Raw genomic sequence first — 21,530 nt, 5'->3', positions numbered from 1 at the left:
GCGAATTTTATGCAGCCATTATGGAGATAAAAGCTAAATCTAAAATGCTTATTGAACAATACATCTTTAATTTGTTATGAGCAATATCTCCAAATTCAGTGACTGTCTCGCTATGATTTATCCTCCAGAATCGGAGATTAAAGAAACTACAGAAACGGCCTCCTCTGCTTCATATCTGGATATTTTCCTTGAATTTGACTCTAATGGTCACCTTTCTACTATGACAAGAAAGATGATTTCAACTTTAGTATTATCAATTTTCCACACCTCATCAGTAATATTCCGCTCTCACCAGCTTATGGGGTATACATTTCTCAGCTTATTCGATATGCAAGAGCATGCAGTTCATATGGTGATTTTGTAGAGAGACATAACCATCTCTCTTACAAACTGTTAAATCAAGATTACAACAGAGAAAGACTTGTCTCTACATTCAAACGCTTTTTGGCAGGTATCGTAATCTCTCTTCGACAAATGATCGCTGATGGCATCAGTGACATTGGACCATAGTTTGTGACCACTACCTATTTGACTTACAGATTGATATATGGCGGGTGCCACATGTGGGGCAGGATGTACTTACTATTTTCGAACTACCTGACATCACTTCTTGGCCTTTTGGCCAGAGGTCCATATATCTTTCTTTCATGGCTTTGACTTTGTTGTGTGTACCAGTGCTTTACTGTCTGTTCCGTGCTGTTTTGTGGCTATGTTTATAACTAGTGTATCATGAATTTTAACCTAGTGTTATGGATCACGGATAGTAAGATTGCGATAATTTTTCTGTACAGTTTTATCAAATCTGTATCACCTTTTACATATAGCGTCATGGAAATATATACACAAAAAATGAAAATTAGCAGTCAGCTAAATAAAATTGCCACATTTCTTTCACGAAGGTCATATCTTGTTTTCCATTGTCTTTAGTCAAGTACCTACGTCAGGTTTCATATCCGACATTATGAAAAATCATTGAATATGCAAATTACAAGTACGTTGACGTGGGAATGCTCAAAAACCCTTCCACTTGTGTATTGTCATTGTATCATCAACAAACATAGCGACATTTGTCACATGTGGTGACGTTAAGTCCTTAAAGCTTTGCGTTCGTAATTTGAAAACATGTTTAAAAATACACAAACTACTAATTAGTTGAAGTGAAAATGCTCAATTATTTTCACTATGGTGATCTTATTGTAACATTGATCAACATAGCAACTTTTATCTTGTCATTTTTGGTAAAGTCCTAATTTTGAATATCATAAATATTAAAATTACTAATTAGATGACATGAAAATGCCAAATTACTCACTACTGCTATGGCATTGTATTTTTAATTTATGTGACAAGTTTCATCAACCTACGTTGTGTCAATCAAGACATTATAACTGATTATCTAACATTAAAGTGACATTAAAGTCTAAAGGCTCACTCATATGCTGTTCTTGGCAATATCTGTATTACGTTTCGTCAGATTCTGTTTGGTAAATATTTTTGTACAGCTTTGAATTAAGTGCAAAATTCATCAATTATGCAATCAGAAGAATAATAATAAACCGTAATCTACACCATAGTCATAGTCACAGGCTCAACAGTAACAAACTCGATATAGAAACACAAATAGCACAGCACAGATAGACAACAAACAAGTAACGATACATACAACAAAGTCAAATCTGTAGAAGAAAAGTATATGGACCTCCGGTAAAGACAACAGAGAAGTAATGTCAGGTGTTCCTAAAATGGTAAGCACATTCTTTCATGTCACCTCTTAATATCTTTACAGCCGTAATATCCTCGAGTGATAAATATTTGCAGCAGGTTCATCGAATTTTGTGCAGCTGCTCTTTATGTACATTCAATTTTTCTAAAATCACTAATCAAATGAGCCTAAGAAAGAAAGCCGCGCCCACTTAATACTATTTGATACTCGCTTCTTGAGATATCGTGTCCAGCGACAGAGAGACATACAGACAGACAGACAGACAGACATACACATCGCTACGAAGATTGGTCATGTGCGTGAACTCATGATATAAAGCCGACTAAAACAAATAGTAACAAATGCAGTTCTTCCATCCACAGAAGCAGGACCTCAAGATTACAGTTGAAAAATATTTCACTGAAACTTTCTTTCTGAAAACTATAGAAGACAGCCTCTTGAAAAAGTTATGTCATTCTATTGTCGAGTACATTTATATCACCAGTCAGAGAATCTACAATAGCCTTTCTGGTCAGTGGTGACAAATTCTCTAAAATGCCTGGAAGATCCTTTACCTAGTGCGTGATATTCACCTTGTTGACGCTGTGAACTCCGCGACGTTTTGCCATAATGCGCATCTTGTGGGACATTTGGAAGGCAGATAGTAAAGGATTATCACTCGTAAAAACGATGTACGCAGGACTAGAGAGAGCACGGTACGTTCTCAAAAGCCGCAAACCAAATGCCGTTGTATCACCTATGTTAGAGAAAGTGGACAATATTTTCAATATAAGCAAAAGTAAACAACGTTGGCTGGTATGCTTTGTCAATACCCAAATACATTCCTGCTTTAACAGCTCTCATACCTAGATTTGTGAACAAGTGCCAGGCAATCTTTTCAGAAGGCAGAATGATAATCTTTACGGCCCTGATACGGCTTTTGCGGCCCGAGATGATAAACTGTCTTAGGTTTGTCAGTGTGTCTCACTCGTGTAAGTCTCGTACATATATTTTCACAATATAGTCATCTATATAACACGAAACAAACACGTAGTCAAAAAACATGTTGGAGCAAAGCGTCCAGTACTCAGGTAACAAATTATGAGGTACTTTGTGATAAACTTTTGTCCCGTATCGATATTCCGATAACGGCCTTAACATGTAAAAATCCATACTGTTGTATTCATAATGACCTCATTGACACTTTCTATATTGACATCACATGTGCACTTTTAGAAGCTGCTGACAAGACAATCCCCAAAGGTTTCGGAGCAACCAAACACGTTGTTCCAGGGTGGAATGATTTAGTTAAACAGCATTATGAAAAAGCTAGTACAGATTTAATTTATGGAAGGATAATGGATCCCCAAAATATGGTCCCTTTTTCGACTTGATGCGCAAATCAAGAGCACATTTTAAACGGCAGCTAGCATATTGCAAACGAATGGAGAATGAGCTTCGTGCAAATGCCTTAGCTCAAAGTTTAGACAACAACTCAACAGCCTACTGGAAAGAAATAGCCAAACGTAAAGGTAAACCACCTGCACCGTCATCTGTTGATGGTTGTCATGGTGATGATGAGGTTGTAAAAATGTGGAAGCACCACTACGAGACTATTCTGACAAATACTGGTACAGATTGTACACCTGCTTTTCCCAATATTCAGTTCTCTGAAGACATGATTGTGCATCACAGTGAAATTTCTGACTTAATTAGTGATCTTAAAACAGGTGCCTCCTCTGGTATGGATGGAGTCACAGCGGAACACCTGAAGTATGCATCTCCAAAGATTTGCATCTTATTAGCACTTTGCTTCTCTTCCATGTTTATTCATGGTATTGTTCCGAAACATCTCATGACCACTGTTTTGGTTCCGATTCCTAAAGACAGGGGAGGTGACATTTGTGATAAGTCAAATTATCGACCCATTGCTGTTGCGACAACTTTATCTAAAATTCTTGAAAGAGTTTGGTTGCACCGCTGTACGGATTCTCTCGTAACCACCGATAATCAGTTCGGCTTCAAGCCTAATCATAGTACAGACATGTCAATTTTTATCTTGAAAGAGACTCTCAACTATTACAAAAATCATAATACCCCTGTGTTGTTACTTTCATGGACGCCTCTAAAGCCTTTGATTACGTTAGACATGACATTTTATTTGAAAAACTTTTAACTAGAGGCGTACACCCATATCTTATTAGAGTACTGTCATACCTTTATAGATATCAGGACTTTGTTATCAGATGGAATGGGTGCCTTTCTGAACCATTCCATTCAATGAACGGGGTTAAACAGGGAGGCATTACATCGCCGATACTCTTCACTGTTTATTTAGATAATCTTAGCAAATCACTTGCTTCTCTACCGTATGGTTGTCTCATTGGTGACTTTAAGATCAATCATCTGATATACGCAGATGACCTTGTTATTTTTTCCACCGGTTCTTACGGGCAGCAAATGTTAGTAAACGCTTGTGGTCATTATGGCAACGAATGCTCAATACTCTTTAATGAGAAAAAAAACTGTATGTATGTTAATACAACCGAATGTAAGGAAGCTGCGACAAGCTCCGATATATTTGAATAATAGAATGCTTAACTATGTTTATGTGTATAAGTACCTTGGACACGTTATAACTTCTGATCTAAAAGATGACGATGACATTCAAGCTCAGACTCGCCTGTTTATGCAAGAGGCAATGCTCTTATTCGAGATTTTAAATTTGCATCGCTTTCAGTTAAAAATCACCTGTTTACTGTTTTCTGTGATGTCCCTTATTGTACGTATCTTTGGTCTAATTTTTCTGTAAATGTTTTTAAGACAATGAGAAAAGCTTTTTATCAGGTTTATCGTAAATTGACAGGTTTCACATACAATCATGTGCAAAGTAACAGCCTTTTGTTTGTTAACTTATCGATTTTAACATTTGACGAACTGTTTAGAAAAAAGTCAGTGGGTTTTCTCAGTAGATTGCATATCTCTGATAACCCCCTTATTTCAGCAGTTTTGAACTTTTCCATTTTCACATATAGTAAATTATGGAAAAACTGGTGTAATTGGATTTTTTAACTCCTTTTCTGTCATTTACTTTTTATTTTTCTGTTTTTGTATATGGATTATTATATCTGAAATAAACAATAATCATATATATACGATTCGAATATATAGATTCGTCATCTATATACTGTATACGATTGCAGTATACTCTTTAGGCCAGGTAGAATAAATATATTGTTCCTCGAAATCGCCGATTCTACCTTCACAAAATCGGATTTGTTTTGAAATTGTGGGAAATACATACTTCCGCGTTGTAATTATTTCAGTGCTGTCTGCGGAACTTCGAACAAGACATTTACACGGAGTCCGGTTACAAATAATATCAACAGGTTGAACTATCTTCAATATTTCACGTGGTACAATACAACGGGGGTCGACTTTCAGTAGTAATATCCCCTTTACGCAAAGGTAAGTACATAAAGAGAATTACTTTAATCAACAGCATTTCAAGTGGTGGCCACCAACCAGTTCCAAAGACATTGCTTAGGGTTAGTTCGGATGATACATTCGGGACTTTGTTCAACAAGTAACTGACTTGTGATAAAAGGTACATCAGTTCGAACGTGAGTGCATTGAACGTATGAAGACTATCATGATTCAAATGGTTGCTAAGATGTCAAACCTCGGTTTGAGGTTCAACATGAAGTTTATCATGTCCATTTCATTTTCTCAGGCGGTATGTCCAGGCATTCAGCGATCAGGCGAATGAAATATGACTATAAATTATAGACCCCATTTCGAGGATGTTAAAATGAAAATACTGCAATTGTTTTACTTTAAAGCATTTGTATTGTGCATATTTTTACAGCTTTTCTGTTTTCTTCTGGGAGCGAGTGTAAATGCTACGAATGTGTTCTCTTTTAACACTACCTGTATATGTAGTGCCTCTATTATGGTGCACAGTCTGTAAACTGTACACTTACAGTCATCAATAACGATGTGAGTAATGGAAGTTTGTTCGTCAAATCGGCTTTCCGCCTCTGTAGCTTTGCAAAAATATCTGAGTTAAAAGAATTAGTTTTCTCTCTGGCCTTAAAAAGATAACTATTTTTATAGCTTTTTATGATGATAATCAATTTGTACGATTTCTGATTACCGTAAAATGCATTTCACGATCAATACAAACAGGTATGAGGCATCCGGTAGTTAGTTTTACAACAAATCTAAAAAGAAGCAAAACAAGTTCGAAAATTCATTTCCAAAATGATTCGTTGAGTAATTACAGGACAGTTTTCGGAAAGCCCGCCAAAAGTCAGTAGAATTTTCCAAATGTTTCCATCACTGGTGGATGGATGTGTTGTAGGTGTAATAGTCCTGTACAAGCGCTTATGAAATTTTACACATGTAAACGTACATATAGAAGATTATCTGTGATTTTCTCACGTTTTGATTCATTTGGTTCCTTCAACCTTTTAGCTCCTTTACTCAGTAGATAACGAACCATTCTAAAGTCATTTCTCTCCGCTGCAACCATCAATGACGTCACTTCAATTCCGTCATCGTCTACCTGAACATCGATGTTGCCTGTATTCCCCTGCAAAGAAGCATGACAATTAAATTTCATTTGGAAAAGAAAAGTCAATATAAAAAGTAATAAATGCGAATGACGATGGTCTGTGTAAAACAGACACGTAGGACATATCGTGACCCCTTATATCACCCCACATCTTGGTATTTTCGTTGGTAGGAATAAGCAAATGCGACTGGACACTCTGACTCCATTTAACGACTTTTATAATAAGTTGTTACTGTTACTAACATTTAATAAAAAATATTCCAGGTTGTAACTTTGATCGAATCAAGGTATCTTTCCTGAAACAACCACTAGGAGGAAGTCAAGATTTTATGGGTAGATGACTATACCTGCAACCTAGCAACAACTTCTTGTAAATCACCGTCTTCATCAAATTGAATGAATGTCCGGTTTCTATCGTAGCTTTCTTTCTCAGAAAAGAATAATTTCTCCTCTGTAAGTTGGGATAACTCCATGGTCTCTTCAAACAGATCTTTTAAGACAAGCAACGACAATTATTTATGCAGTATTAACCAAAGACGGAAGACATTTTACGAGCCAATGTGTAGTAAAAAGTGTAATTATACAATACAATCTTTATTGTGAGAGACTGTGAGACTGTGAGAGACTGATACGCGACACATTAAAATCGAGACTGGATATTGAAAACGCAGACGACGAAAATTCCATGCAGATTGAAAGAGCTCACAGATTGAATGTTAGAACACGTAAAGACATTCCGAGACCAATTGTCGTTAAATTGTTATCGTACAAGACGCGCACCAAAATACTACAAAAAGCCCGAGATACTATACCTAAGGATTCGGACATTAGCGTGACAGACGACTTCCCTCCTCAAGTACGTAGAACTCGTAAGAAACTCATTTCTTTCCTTGTTAAAGCCAGAGAAGATGGAAAATTGGCCCATTTATCATACGATTAACTGATTATTGATCATAAAAAGTGCAAACTTAACGAGAAAACAAATGAATTGTATAGCTTCTAGGGGTGTGGCCAAGTCCATCTTTCTGAGAGAGAAAATTCACTTCGTAATATTTCGTCTACAAACAGTTCTGATATCCCTTTTTCAACTGTAGCCTTGAATGCCAGAGGATTTAAGAAATATGGTCAAGACTTATCACTAAAACGTTACTTTTCTAAATTCACAGTAATATGTATCACAGAAACGTGGGCTGAATCAAATGAAGATTTTGCGGGTCGGTTGGTAACGCACACGTGTTACTCTTTATTTCGTAAACGAACTCATAGGTTTGGAAGAAACTCTGGTGGCGTTTCTGTTTTTATTTCTAAAGAGTTCGACAAATACGTTAAGAGAATGTGTAAATTTTCAGAAGATGCTGTATTTTTGTTACTTGACAAATCTGCCCTGCACACTACTCGTGATATCATTCTTTGTGGAGTGTACATCTCACCTGAAGGCTCTGTGATTTATAGAGAAGGTGAAAAAAACGGTGTAATACGGTTGGAAAACGACTTTATTGATATTAATTCCAAGTTTGAAAATTGTGACTATATTTTGCTGGGTGATTTTAATGCCAGAGTTGGTGATTTATGTGATTATGTTGTCGATAGTGACGACGATAATGTTACAAATTTGACTGTTGATGATGTGGATGCTTTTGTTTTGTCAAGAAAATCACGTGATACTGTTGTCAACAATTTTGGGAGAACGTTAATTGAATTTTGTTATAAGCAAAATTTTTACATTGCAAATGGAAGGTTCACAGGTGATACTGATGGTAATTTTACATGTTGTACTGTAAATGGATCGAGTGTCGTAGATTATATAATACTTAGTGCGTCCTTATTTGATTATGTTAATGATTTTGTAGTTGACACGTTGGACCTTTCAGACCACTTCCCAGTTTGTTGTTTCTTTCATTTTCACACTGATACTGTAAAAGTAACTGTAAATTCTACGAGTGATTCCATGCAGCTCCGTTCCTGGAATAAATTTCGGTGGAAACCCGATTTGATTGATGATTTTAAGCGAAAGTTACAGGAGGAGATGTCCTTTCGTCTTGATGAATTTTGTCAGCATATTGAAAGGCTTGATATAGAGAAAGCTGTGGACACGTTAACGGAAATTTACTCTAGAGCTGGTGCTGGCATGGAAACATCCTCACATATTGATAAACGTGCACATCACACTGAAAGTGATAAACCTTGGTGGGACAAAGCCTGTGAAGTAGCTAGAAAGAAAAAAATGGAGGCTTTAAATACTTTTCGTAAATCAAACACTCACTCGAATTTTATTATTTATGTAGAATGCCGTAACAGTTTTAAAAGTCTATGCAAAACCAAAGTAGATGAGTACAAAATTAAGCAGCGTAACACCTTGCTGGACAATGTTAAAGATCATACTAAATTTTGGAAAACAATCAAAGAAATTAGAGGAAGTAGAAGGGGTGTGGTGGCAAACAATACTATTAAGTCACAAGTGTGGTATGATTATTTTAAATATTTATTAAATGTGCCATCAGAAATCAAATCTTATAAGTTTGATAACAATGTAACAAAATATTTAGATACTCATGATATGCAATGTGGGCAATGTAAAGAAAATTTACCGATAGAATTAAATAGAAATATTACTTTTGAAGAAGTTTCTAATTGCATTTGTACTTTAAAGAATTGTAAGTCAGCTGGGCCAGACGGTCTACCGGTACTAAACGAAATGTTTAAAAATAGTAATGACACTTTATTTCAATGCCTTTGTGACCTGTTCAATGTTATTATGAAGACAGGTACGTTTCCTTCTGATTGGGGAAAAGGAATTATTTATCCCTTTCATAAAAAGGGGGTATATAGTGATGTAAACAACTTCTGTGGTATTTCTTTGCTATCTTGTATGAGTAAAATTTTTACTAAGATTTTAAACAATAGATTGGTTAGCTGGTCAATGGAAGCTGGTGTTATCTGCGAAGCACAAGCTGGCTTTCGCAAAGGGTATTGTACAATGGATAATATTTTTACCTTACAATCCTTAGTTCAAAAGTATTTATCTGTTAGAAAAGGTAGATTATATTGCGTATTTATTGATTTTTCCAAAGCGTTTGATCGTGTTTCACATAGTTACCTGTGGTATAGATTGCTAGTGTGTGGTATCCATGGAAACGTGCTGAAAGTTTTGCGATCCATGTACGTTAATATTGAGTCATGTGTTTTATGTAACGGTGGTCTTACAGATTATTTTCAGTGTAAGGTAGGCACTAGACAAGGTTGTATGCTTAGTCCTTTGCTTTTTAGTTTATTTATAAATGAACTAGAATCCTACATGTCAAAGAGTGATCATGATGGAATATTTGTTAATTGTGATTTTGAAAACCTTGGCATTCTTATGTATGCTGACAATGTAACTGATGTCGCAGATCTACCTATAAAATTGCAGAGAAAACTCAATCAACTTGAATTATTTTGTAAACACTGGTGTATGTCTGTAAACTTAGATAAGTCAAAAATCATTGTTTTTCGAAATGGAGGTATCTTGAAAAGTTATGAACATTAGTTTTATACGAATTCACCTGTAAGTATTGTCAAGCAATATAATTACCTTGGTATGGTTTTTTCTTCACGTTTATCATGGTCACCCGCCAAAGAGCATTTAGTTGCCAAGGGAAACAAAGCCCTATATCAGATACAAATTGTTTTAAAGAGACTTGGTGGACTATCTTTACTCCAAGCGTTCAAACTTTTCGACGCGCCCGTTGTACCGATTATTTGTTATGGGTCAGAAATATGGGGTTATGAATATTCCCCAGTTATAGAAAGTGTAATTTGAAGCATGTGACTGCCCAAATTGGATCGAAATATCTCATACCTAAAGACGGAAAAAACATGCTCGAAGTTGCTGTTTAAATTTTGTTTCGTGAATACTCAAATGAGAGGTTGTCTGTTTATAGACAAAAATCCGTATTTGACGATATCAATACGTTATTATCGTTTACTCATCCTTTCTTGAAAGACCAAAGACAGAATGAACCAAGAATTGCTGGTTTTCTCAGTACCATATTGGTGGCTACTCTACTTGAAAGTTATGTCTTCCGTAACTAGGTCGCATAATGTTTATTCAACTTTCTCGGAGAGAGGATTACGGGCCTTACTTTTATCTCGTCTCAGATTTCCTCGTTATATACCGACTCTGACAGTTTTAGACAGTACGTCCACACAACAGAAACGAGTCTATGTACATGTGAAATCAGTGGTATGGTCACATGTAAGCTTATACATACATAAAAACTGTCGGCCTACTTCATCTTTTTAGGCACACGACCTATGTGTTCACATAGTCTTTTGAATGTTCACGTGTGACATAAGTGAATGTGTGAATATTTTCAAAAGTTGTATACATATCTAGTCTTGATGATAGCTTTCACCATTGTTTCTTTGTCGTTTTTATCGTTATTGGCAAATAAATTGCAATCTTTACATAGACTCTTCCCTAAAGATTGACCGTTTAAGATTGAGTGCATCCATGTTCAACAACATCATTACAGGCAATTTTTGCATAATCATATTTGATTATTCACCTGCTTAGTTCTGAAATCTCTAAGTCATGACCAGTAAGCAAAAACTCTCCAGTCCAAAATGCGCCCTGAACAGTTTACACATCCCTGTTTTTCTCGTCAGTTAACCTTTCTTGCCAAAACTTATTATACTTATTAGTTCATTTCATTTTCAAACTTTTGCTCATTATTAGTAAAAATAGGGTAACTTTGCTGACCCTATAACAGACCGATAAAATTTATTTCATTTTCCTATACTATAAATCTCATTGTAACTTCACTTTTTGAAAATTTTGGTTCCATACAATTACATTTGAGAAATTAGTTGTTCAAAAAGTTTAAGACAAAAAGTTACTTTTTTGTCATTCAGAATAGTGAAACGAGGTGCAAATAAAGCTTTAGTGTTATTTTTTTTCAATTTTGTATAGTTTGAGTGTAATTAAAAATGCTAAACAACAAAAAGACCTCCTGCATGGGTTTGTTTATAAATTGGAAGTTACCAGAAATCTCCTGTTCTTCATAATATTTCACAAATATTTCACAAATATCACTATAAATCAATGAATTAAATCTAGGTCAAAGTTCATCGTGGTCATGTGACATTTTTGCAGAGAACTTTGCGCATATAATCATCCCTGTCAATCCGAAATCAGATCTCCAGCTCTTTTCACTGGCCAAGAATTAGGTATGTGCATAATCAATGAGGTACAAGATAATATTGGGTCACGTGCCAGCAACAACTCCGAGATGGCCGCATAAGAAATGGCCAAACTATTATTAATGTGGACTGCGACACGCAGAGGGAGGGTCACTGTTTTCAGCACAAAAAAACTGGGGAGGGTCACCTTTTTCTTCCAAACACTTTTTAAGGGTCTTTCTTTTATGCGCAGAGTCATTTGAAAAACACAGGCCCTCCTTCCCTGTAAACACACACATTTTTAGGTCACCACATCATGCATATAGAAGGCGCCGTTGAACCCCTTATGGCTATTTATCAGCTCAGATGAATCGATAAAGTACACTAGAATGAAAATGCATCTGTTTCTGAGCTTAAACTGCAGAACGTGGATCATCACATTTGCACGCCGGCACATGGCCATTGGCGCTTGACTTAGGCTAATACCCAATCCTCAGAATCATTTTGCCTTGCGCCTGAAGCTGAGGATGAGGATGACGCTAACTTTACACTTATTTGGCATAGTTATTCTTTAGCGGAATGTCAGGGGTGTCAAGTGCTCTATATTCAAGATGGCGTTCAATGATAACATTGAAGTTCTACTAATATTGTAAGTGACGAAGTTGATTATTGAAATCGTATATTTCTCCATTTTTCAGTTTCTCTATTTCTTCATTTTGCTATTTTACCGTTTCGCCGTTTGACGATTTCATCGATTATTATTAGCCCTCTCTGGGCAGAATAACTCAACGCTCCCTTGCGAGGTTTACCAAAATAAACAAAAATTGTCAACTTATTACTGCGCTGAAAGCGTACCATCGACAGACTGACAGTTCTAGCTAGTTTAATACGCATGCATTTACTGAGAATGCTACCCCTCTGACCCAGCTCAGTGCTGGGCGTCATTACGGCAGCACGGATTCCCGTCATCAGCAACCCTGACATATCTGCCACTATACATTACAAATGGATTCGCCGGTACCCGATGAGTAAGATAAAGAGGTCATTGTTCTTCAGCCCATCGAAGGAACCGTTTGCACCAAACCATGCGCGAGGTAAACGAAGGTATCATCACCATCAGAATGAAAAACTTACGAGACATGTTCAAATACACGAGAAAACGTTTAAACGATAACAATTAAACAGACAAGACTGAGGGCCCAAGACTATGAGCTGGGCGCCTATTGTTTTTGTAGGTAATCAATATTCTTCTTCTTCCTCTTCATGCTCTTCCAGAACTTTTTTGCTCACCTGGAACTCAAAAATCGCTCAACGTAAACTTCTCAAATTTGCAGGGCCAATAGGTACATATGAGTACTCGTGCACCTGACCCTACAAATTTTGATTGGTCACGTGACCTGGCGACAATATTGGATTTTTCCAAAACCTTAAAATGGCTTCTTCTAATGACCAACGGATCTGGTCGATTTGAAATTTGGTGTATAGCAAGCATTGCCTTAGGTATTTGAAATTTGTTGATAACATCGTGCGCAGACACGTAACCATGGCCGCCATATTGGATTTTTGAGAAATTTAATGATTAAAAATCTTCTTCTCCAGAACAAATGCACCGATTGAACTGAAATTTTACTTGCACTTATACTTGGTGTAAGCACTTTCAAATCTACGAAAGGCATATGATCGCTCACATGGTTTTTAAGATATATTGGATTGTTCTTTGACAATGCTTTTGTATGCCAGGGCAGAACTACCAGGGTCGACGCACAGCTGTTATGTCTGTGAAAGTCAAGGACCATAACTGAAGCTATTTGAAAGGCAGTTTAAAGCCGAGGTTTTTGATGCATCAATTGTTTACGTTAATGTTTCGAATACAGGCGTATTTTGTCTTTCAAACTGAAAAGGCGGGGAAAGCAGACTGCACTGCAACAGCCGCTGTTAACATGAGCCGGCAGTCATAGGAACTGTGAAGCAGTTACTTTGACATTTATGTCAGACAGAAGTGTCTATAGAATACTAGTTATTATTTTGTCATATGCACTGAGTCATGGATACCACACAAAATATTATCACACAATATATTCATAACAATTAACTTAAGTGTCAGCACTCAGGTTAATTAGTAGTTTAACACTTCCTTTGTGTGTTCTATCCAAACACTCAAATGTATTTCTTAGATTGTTCGATTCGATTTCAAGGTTTATGTTGTGTAAAATTTGAAAGGCATGCATTTTCTCCAAAGTAAACCTTGTGTTTGCGACTATAGTGACACACAACTCCAATGTTTATCCTTGTGTGTCCATAAAAGCAGATTGGCATCTGTCTTCATACATTGTATCATGGTTTGTTCAGCCAGAGTGCTGTTGTACCTTACTTCTGTCTAACCGACAACTTCATTAGTAAGTTAGCACTTCCCGTATGTGTTTTATCCAAACACTTAAATGAGTGGCTTCTTTTTATATGCAATGTTGTCTCCAAATCTTGTGTGCGACGTACAAAACCTAAACGTAATGTATACACGATTGTTCATACTGAGAGGCTGTAACTATATTAAACAAAGCAGTATAAAAGCGCGTTGGATAGAAGCAATCATTATTAATGTCGTATTAAACTCCATGTAAAATGTGTAAGACGTTATGTATCGATTATGCCATTCACGTTCACATTAGAGAGTCTGTCAACACGCCGTAAATTTGGGTCTATACTACTGTCACGTAGCGTGGTTGTGATACGGGTAGTGATGGTCGACGTTTGGATACATACACCCCGGGGTAGAACCTTGGAGTGGTAGAGACGGCAACAGGCACACAGATATATTCTAAGTTGGCGCAATTTATTAGCTGAGTAACGTACAAGCTACACGGTAAACTTCTCTGACTTACACTAGTCTAATAATAGTCGTCGTGTCACAGGTCGAACGTCGTCTCGGGCGTCTCAACAGGTTCTTCATCTAACACACTAAAATGCACAGTTTATATTGAGTGAGGATCTGCGTATTGTCATGACTTTGGCATGCGTCTATAATTAACTAAATACAGCCGACAGAGGTGAAAGAAAGGAAGGTCGCTCCCATCAGTAAATCTGTCAACTTAGCGTCCAATGCTAATGACTTCAGCAGTTGTCAAAATGATACATTCACTAAAAGAGGATGAACGGTTACTTCAAAAGATCACCAAAATAAACAAGGGGAACCATTCTCACTATGCATCATGTGCAGAAGGGGTTACTGTCGGCCAGTTGTTTGTTAATTGTTACAATTAAATTCAAGGGTAAAGTTCTAAGCAATCATCGGGCTGTATCACACTACAGTAAAATTAACAGTCCCGAGGACATTGTTCAGTTATTCAAGTTCGTCATGTGTGATAATTAAATCATTACAATACCTATGAAAACAACTGATTGAAACCTTTATGTTAGTGTGCTGCTGGGCTAGGTTGCACGGCGATGATTTTGTAGTAGGGCCAGGTTAAGGTTGGGGTTGATATCTTGGTTACATGGCGATTATTTTTTAGTAGGGCAAGATTACGGTGGGGGTTGATATCTCTTATAACCAGCTAATAATATTCAAAATTCTTCTTCTCCAGAGCCATCACAGCATTTGAAGTGAAATTTTGTTCATATCATCCTTAGTGCGAGTATTATCAAGTTTGCGAAATGAATACCGATCCGTCACCGTTTGGCGGCCATATTGGATTTCACAAAAAAACCTACAATAACGACGAGATATTAAAAATTCTTCTTTACAAAAGTCAAAATTTGCACATAGTATTATCAGTGCAAGCACTTCCAATATCATGGCAACCGATTGGGCCCGCCATCGCTGCTTGCAGCTTTAATCACACTTGAACTCACATTTGGTCCTAGCATTATGCGCATGCGCACACGCTTACAGTATCAAAATTAAAAAGAAAAACTAAAAGCTGAAAGCATATAATTAAAATTATTACACTTGAGGTATTTATCATCACAAAATGAACAACTCTGACCCCGCTTTAACTCAAGCAACACCCTGGCCAAACATGGTGATGATGGTAGTAAAATGGTTAAGATAAACATTCGCATGATATAAGCCACCTGCTGAATCACTTTATAATTCCAGTGTAAGATTTTGTTGAGGTATTTTGTTATACCAATTTTGACCAAAAAGATCGTCAGTAGTAAGGAAATATTGGATATGAGGACGAAATAACAAATTTTATTCGAAATAACTACAGGAATTCCCCTCTTACGCGCATGCGTGGAAGAGGGGAATTCCCAATGAGTCAGATGGGTAATCCCCGAAGGGGTAATCCCCCTTACGCGTTTGCGCATGCGTGGAAGAGGGAATTTCCCCCTGAGTCACTACTATTTACAGATGCACAACATGTATAAACACGTTCCGAAGGTGTACGGGAAATTCCGTGGGAAATTCACCATCAAACTAGCCTATATAAAGAAGCTTTTACCTCATGTTGTCATTCCGGCCGGCCGGTCGACAGAAGCAGAACCGGAGTCCAGCTGATGTGAATTTTTTCCTACTGCATGACTGAGGTCTGAATTTCTGAACGACTCTCATTAACTAAAATAGTAAAGACTTTAATTTACTATTTTCAACAGAGACCTGAGCATCGCTAATTACATAAACATGTGCAAATATATTATCATCCCGGCCTTCGATTCTATTATCATCGCGAGAGTCGACACTTTTCACTGAAGTATCTTTCTTCAAGATTTCAAGTCGTATTCCATCTTTTGTGTTCATTACTCTAAGACCATTTCCATGAAACTCAATATCTTTAAAGCTACGCAGATCAATAAACAGACAGAATTTATTCTTCAAATAATCGACCTCATCTATATCAATTTCACACCAATCTTTATCTTCAGCAAAATACCGTCATGTTTCTGTCCAAAATTGTCTTGGTATCATCTTCTGAGCGTACACTTTATTTGCAATGCCTTCGATTGATACAGACACAGATTCAATCGACGGGTTAAAGAAAAGTTCGCTATTAAGTTCTGACTGATTCTGTTTTTTAGTGGAGAGTATTAAGATACCTCTCATGCTACGAAGTGGTACATTTATATTTTCATTGATAACCGTGGTTGATTCTTTCATCGGGATTGTTCTAAAATAATGTATATGCTTGTAAAGGAAACTTTTACCGTTGTTGTAATAACCAGCAGTTTCTCTCGCGAGGTCGGGATCAGTTATTGTTTCGTATTCCATTTGAATGTTTTTTAATTTATAATTGGGTGTAACAACATTATTACTGGCAAGTAATTGGAAGGCGGGTGCAAGCGTAATTTCCCATTCAATATGACTCCCTAATGCTGATGGATATGCAACCCCATGACCTGTTATAAGGGGATGAGTCAAACGAATAGCATATTTTGTTTTATACGTGTCAAAAAGTAAATTATCATCCACGACAGCGTGATCTGCATCGTTCGAGTTAGAGGTCCATATATCTTTCTTTCATGAATTTGACTTTGTTTGTACCGTCTATTTACTGTCTGTTCTGTGCTGTTTTGTGTCTATGTTTACAACTATTGTCTTACAAATTTTGACCTAGTGTTATTGGATTATGGATTGGTATGATTGCGATTATTTTACTTCTCAGTTTTCTTAGATTTTCGTTCTGAATTCCGTACAGTGTCATGTTCGTTCTCTCCTTTTTATGTTTGAAGAGATCGCGATAACATTCAATAAGATTATATTTATTCAAATTGAAAAGAGCCTGCCCCTCAAATGTGAGAACCATACGCTCCACCAAATTTTTTGCAACATTTTGTACTACTCGGTTATCTTCATGTCCCGTTACTTCGAGATCAAAAACCAGGTCGAAAGTATCTGGAACTAGTACTACTCCGCTTTCTAACTTCGGACATCGTATGATAAGTGTCTGGCCTGGATCTGCCTCACTTGGATTATGAGCAATCACATGATGAGTTCTTTCTGACTTCGTTCCCTGCGGTATTCGGTTGGTGAAATTCGGCTTTAATGAACTATCGTACCCCATTTTCGTGTAATGTATATAGTGGAAGAAAAAATTACAGTTAAAAAGAAAATAAATCACATCTTCACATAAATATTACCATCTGACTGAAATATAAATCGATTACCCGTGTCACGAATCAGTCGAAGAACCCAATATTCTTGGAGATGATGAGCCTCCTGGTCATCCTCAACATCCTGGAATACAGCTATGAATTCTAGGCGCTTAAAGAAGTTAGTCTTTTGACATTCCTTGATGAAAGCTAAAATGTTATGATACAGATTATCATCCTTTAGTCTCACACCTGGATTTGCCCAAAGGATATGTCGATTTACCCGCCGAAGTTTGCACCATTCCAATTCGACAGAGAAACCAAACAGGTCTTTATTTTTAGAAAGAAACTTTGGAATATTCTTTTCACCAAACATGCCGATTCCGTAAGACCATATATTAATACATAATTTTATTTATAATGACTAATGTTAATCCAGTTAAAAATATCCATAGCTGTTCTCCAACAAATCCGACAACCGATCCTGCTGTTTTTAATAGAAAACTGACAAGGGAACCGATTAAACCTGGTATTGCAGCAGCACTTTTTGCGGCCAAGGTTTTTAACCATTCGCCAAATTGCTTTACAATTTCTTTCGCTTTTGTGTATACTTTTGGTGGACCTGAACCCCCTGTGTTTGCGCCAGTTCCTGCTCCCCCTCCTCCTCCTTTAGTCACAGCCAGGGCAATTGTTGATATTGTCATTCTAAGGGCAGTAAGTAATGCCGCTATTGTAATACCGTTCCGCTTAAATAACTCTGTCAGTTTCAACCTAAGTGACAAATCTGGATCAGAAATTACATCACTAAGAGACCTAGTAGTAGCGAGACTTTCACTTGCCCCACTGATCTTATCATGTTCGGATTCAATTCGATCAACAATTTTAGCTTCTCTTGTTATTAGTTCAGCTAGTAGTTTCTCGGCTTTTTCTTTTCCTTGGGTGCTCGTTTTAGGATCCTTTAACTGTTTTTCAACTTCTTTTTTCTCTAGCGTTATTTTCTTTTTTTCATTGTTAAGATCGTCAAGACGCATATTCGCAATCCTTAATTCATCAAAGCTCTATATTCAGGGTTAAAATTGTTCCATTTTTCGATTTTATTTTCAAAAGCTTGTATTTTATGTTTATTACCATAAGCATCTCGCCATAACTCTGTCAGTTCATCTTTGTATATACCCATGTCTTCTGGTGTCATCTTCTCAGCCGGTATTTTATAGTTTTTCACATCTTCAGAATACGATGTTGAACTTACAAATTCGGGCTCTGCGCTAGAGCGATATTCGACTCCACTCCATGTGTATACTTTATTTACGAATTCAGAACCTCCTTTTAACTTTTTTAATGTGGATTTCTCCAAAAATCTACTTCCTTTTTCTGTTGTAACTCTGATGTTTTTATAATACAGATCATTACCAATAATCTTAGCATTTATAATCAATTCGTTTCGTGCATCCGGATTAGTAATATTATATTTGTCTAAGAGTCGTCCAGCCATATCATATGTAATTTCTTCTCTCTGTCTAATCAACGAATCACCTGGGGATCTATCGCTTGAGCCAGCCTGGGAAGGATCGGCTTCTGCAAGGGCATTATCATCGCCTATAAAGAATGTTTCATCAATAACATCATCATAATTAAAATTTGCATCACCGAAATCCTGGAGTGGTATATCTTCTCCTCCTTCTGCCATATTGTATTTCTATATTACTACAATTATTTTTATCATCCCTTACATATACAGTAAAAAAAAAATGCACGTCTCAGTTGTTGAAAGCGTTGAACAATTGGCCGACTATATCGAAAGAACTAGTGCCGCATATCGACGAAGTTACAAATTGATGGGTCGAATTGATATGGCTCTTAATGTGACGAAGGGAATTCTTGTAAGTTCAGCTGTCATAGCAGCAATTCCGGCAGTTCCAGTTCTTTTAGCTTTAACTCCTATACCAGGTGTTATTATTGATGTGATACAAGGAAAAACAGGAGTATCAAAAAGGCGAGAGAAATATAAACATTATTACGTTCAATATAAACAGCTGCTTACACAAATACAAGAAAAAGGCGCAACAACAGAAAACGCCTCAGACCTTATTCAGGACATATTTCATCAGGCACTAGAAAGTCAAAAACAAGAAGGATTTAGTCCCCCTTTTGAGCGTTACATGTAACATTATGGATTAAATGGATATGAAAGTTAACTCCGTTAGGAACTCTGTTTCTGATACATATATCCTATCGACCTAGTCTTTTCCAGCCATCTTTTTGTGTCTAGATTATATAGCTGTATACGTTTGATATCATTGACTGCCATCATGATTTTATTACAGTCTTCGCTCCTAATCTCACCGGCTTTCCGCACAAATTGTACAAAATGTGCCTGCTCCGGCTCCTCCCCAGTTTCAAACAGTTTCTTATAGTTTTCAAAGTTTATATGTTTACGAACACAGACATCTTTTATTGTTTTATTTTTTTTCGTCTCCGAAGTTGAAGTCCGAAAAGCATATACTTTTGAACGAATGCCGACAAATTCAAGAATAGGTACTCCATTCAACTCATCTTTAAATTTACCTATCACCTTTTTATTAATCTTCGGAAAATCGGGGCCGCTCATCCCACTAGTATCATATATAGACTCATTACCATTTTTTTCCACATCTTCTCGGACTATATCATTGAAAGTTACGTCTGGGGAAGGAAGAGGCACACTGTAAACAAAACTATCAGTATCTATGTAGGCTAATTCTATTCCTTTGAACTGCTTTCGAAAGTAATTGTAGTGCATATCATACATAAGCAGCTTAGAAAGTTCGAGTACTGCCGTGCCAATGAAAACTGGCTTTTTATATTCATATTGATCCCTTTTCAGTTCCAGTAGGACACTGTCGCAGGAATCACCATCCTCTTCCCTAGATATATAAGTTCAATACTTCATATTTGGTATATACTTTTGGTATTTATCAGAACTGCCCGAAACAAATTTAAAATTTCTATACTTTCGGACATCTTCTATTGTCTTGCCGAACATTGCATTATTCATAAGCTTATAGAAATTCTTTTCAAAATCTGTCTTTCCCTCTGCCCTCTTTTTAGTGTTAAAGTCAATGTAGTCGGTGAGACACGGCGCCTCTTCGAAGGCAAGCGCCCGATACACCTTTTTCAGTCGCATTCCCATCCGAAGATAGAATTCAAGCAACTTGTAGTGTAAGACGTATCTCTCTCTGTCCATAAGACTTGTAATCAGTCGACTGCCCTGCCTCGGAAATTCATAGTGATGCGGCGCTAATGGTAAATCGTCGTGTTCTTCATGTAATTCAGCCGGATATTCTAAGTCTACTTCTAGAAAACTTGGCGGAAATCTAGCACCGGGTCCCCACCCCCCAAGCCTGCTCCGCCATTCTGAGCAGACCATTCTAACCACTCTTCCTTCGTCATCCAATGAAGTCCACCCACCGGCATTGCCTGACTCATTGCCCATCCGTAAAGATTATTAGCATCGAGATATTTTATTTCGGACAGCGGTTTCTCCGGATCGTAATCGCTGCCAGTGGCGGCGTAAGCTGGATGATTTGTCTGTAAATAATAAATATTACACTGACTGATACCACCTCTAATTCCCCTCTGAATGAAAGTCATCTGCTCAGCATCATGAATGAGTTTAAACTTATTACCTGTATAAAGTAACATAGCATCCCATGTCAGGCCGGGCGCCGACATACCGGTATAGTGGGCTGGATCCAGCTTACATATGTCTAAACATGTGTTTTGGAAATTTTCGAATATATTTGCAAGAAGGAGAACGTCCGTCTCACAATAGAATTCCATATAATCTTTAATCGTCTGACATCCCACTTCATCCCACACCTTCAATGCGTGTTCGTGGTCAGACTCTGAGATATCCTCTTCCTTTAGTTTGCTATGAAATTTTTTTCTCTCCGGGAGCTCCCCCTCTTCTAGTCTGTCAACCGAGTCTAAATATTCGTAGGGGAAGAAACCTTTCGCCCGCTGAATGTGTGGGTACGGAAGTGGTATCATCCATCCATCCTCTGGTACAGTCTTTGCCAACTTATC

General features: G+C 37.1%; 1 protein-coding gene across 2 annotated transcripts in view; it reads right to left on the bottom strand.

The window, feature by feature from the left end:
• The window catches only part of LOC139149103 (transient-receptor-potential-like protein), a 68,600-nt gene that overhangs the window by 9,415 nt on the left and 37,655 nt on the right, over positions 1-21,530 (bottom strand). For both annotated transcript variants that reach the window (XM_070720656.1, XM_070720657.1), the window contains exons 2-4: positions 6,626-6,768; positions 6,146-6,296; positions 2,296-2,459 (exon numbers count right to left, since the gene is read on the bottom strand). In XM_070720656.1, coding sequence (XP_070576757.1) covers positions 2,296-2,459; positions 6,146-6,296; positions 6,626-6,768 — 458 coding nt within the window. The remainder of the gene's footprint in view (positions 1-2,295; positions 2,460-6,145; positions 6,297-6,625; positions 6,769-21,530) is intronic.

This window comes from Ptychodera flava, chromosome 14, assembly GCF_041260155.1.
Source record: "Ptychodera flava strain L36383 chromosome 14, AS_Pfla_20210202, whole genome shotgun sequence".
NCBI lineage: Eukaryota > Metazoa > Hemichordata > Enteropneusta > Ptychoderidae > Ptychodera > Ptychodera flava.
This window is presented reverse-complemented; position numbering and strand designations above follow the sequence as displayed.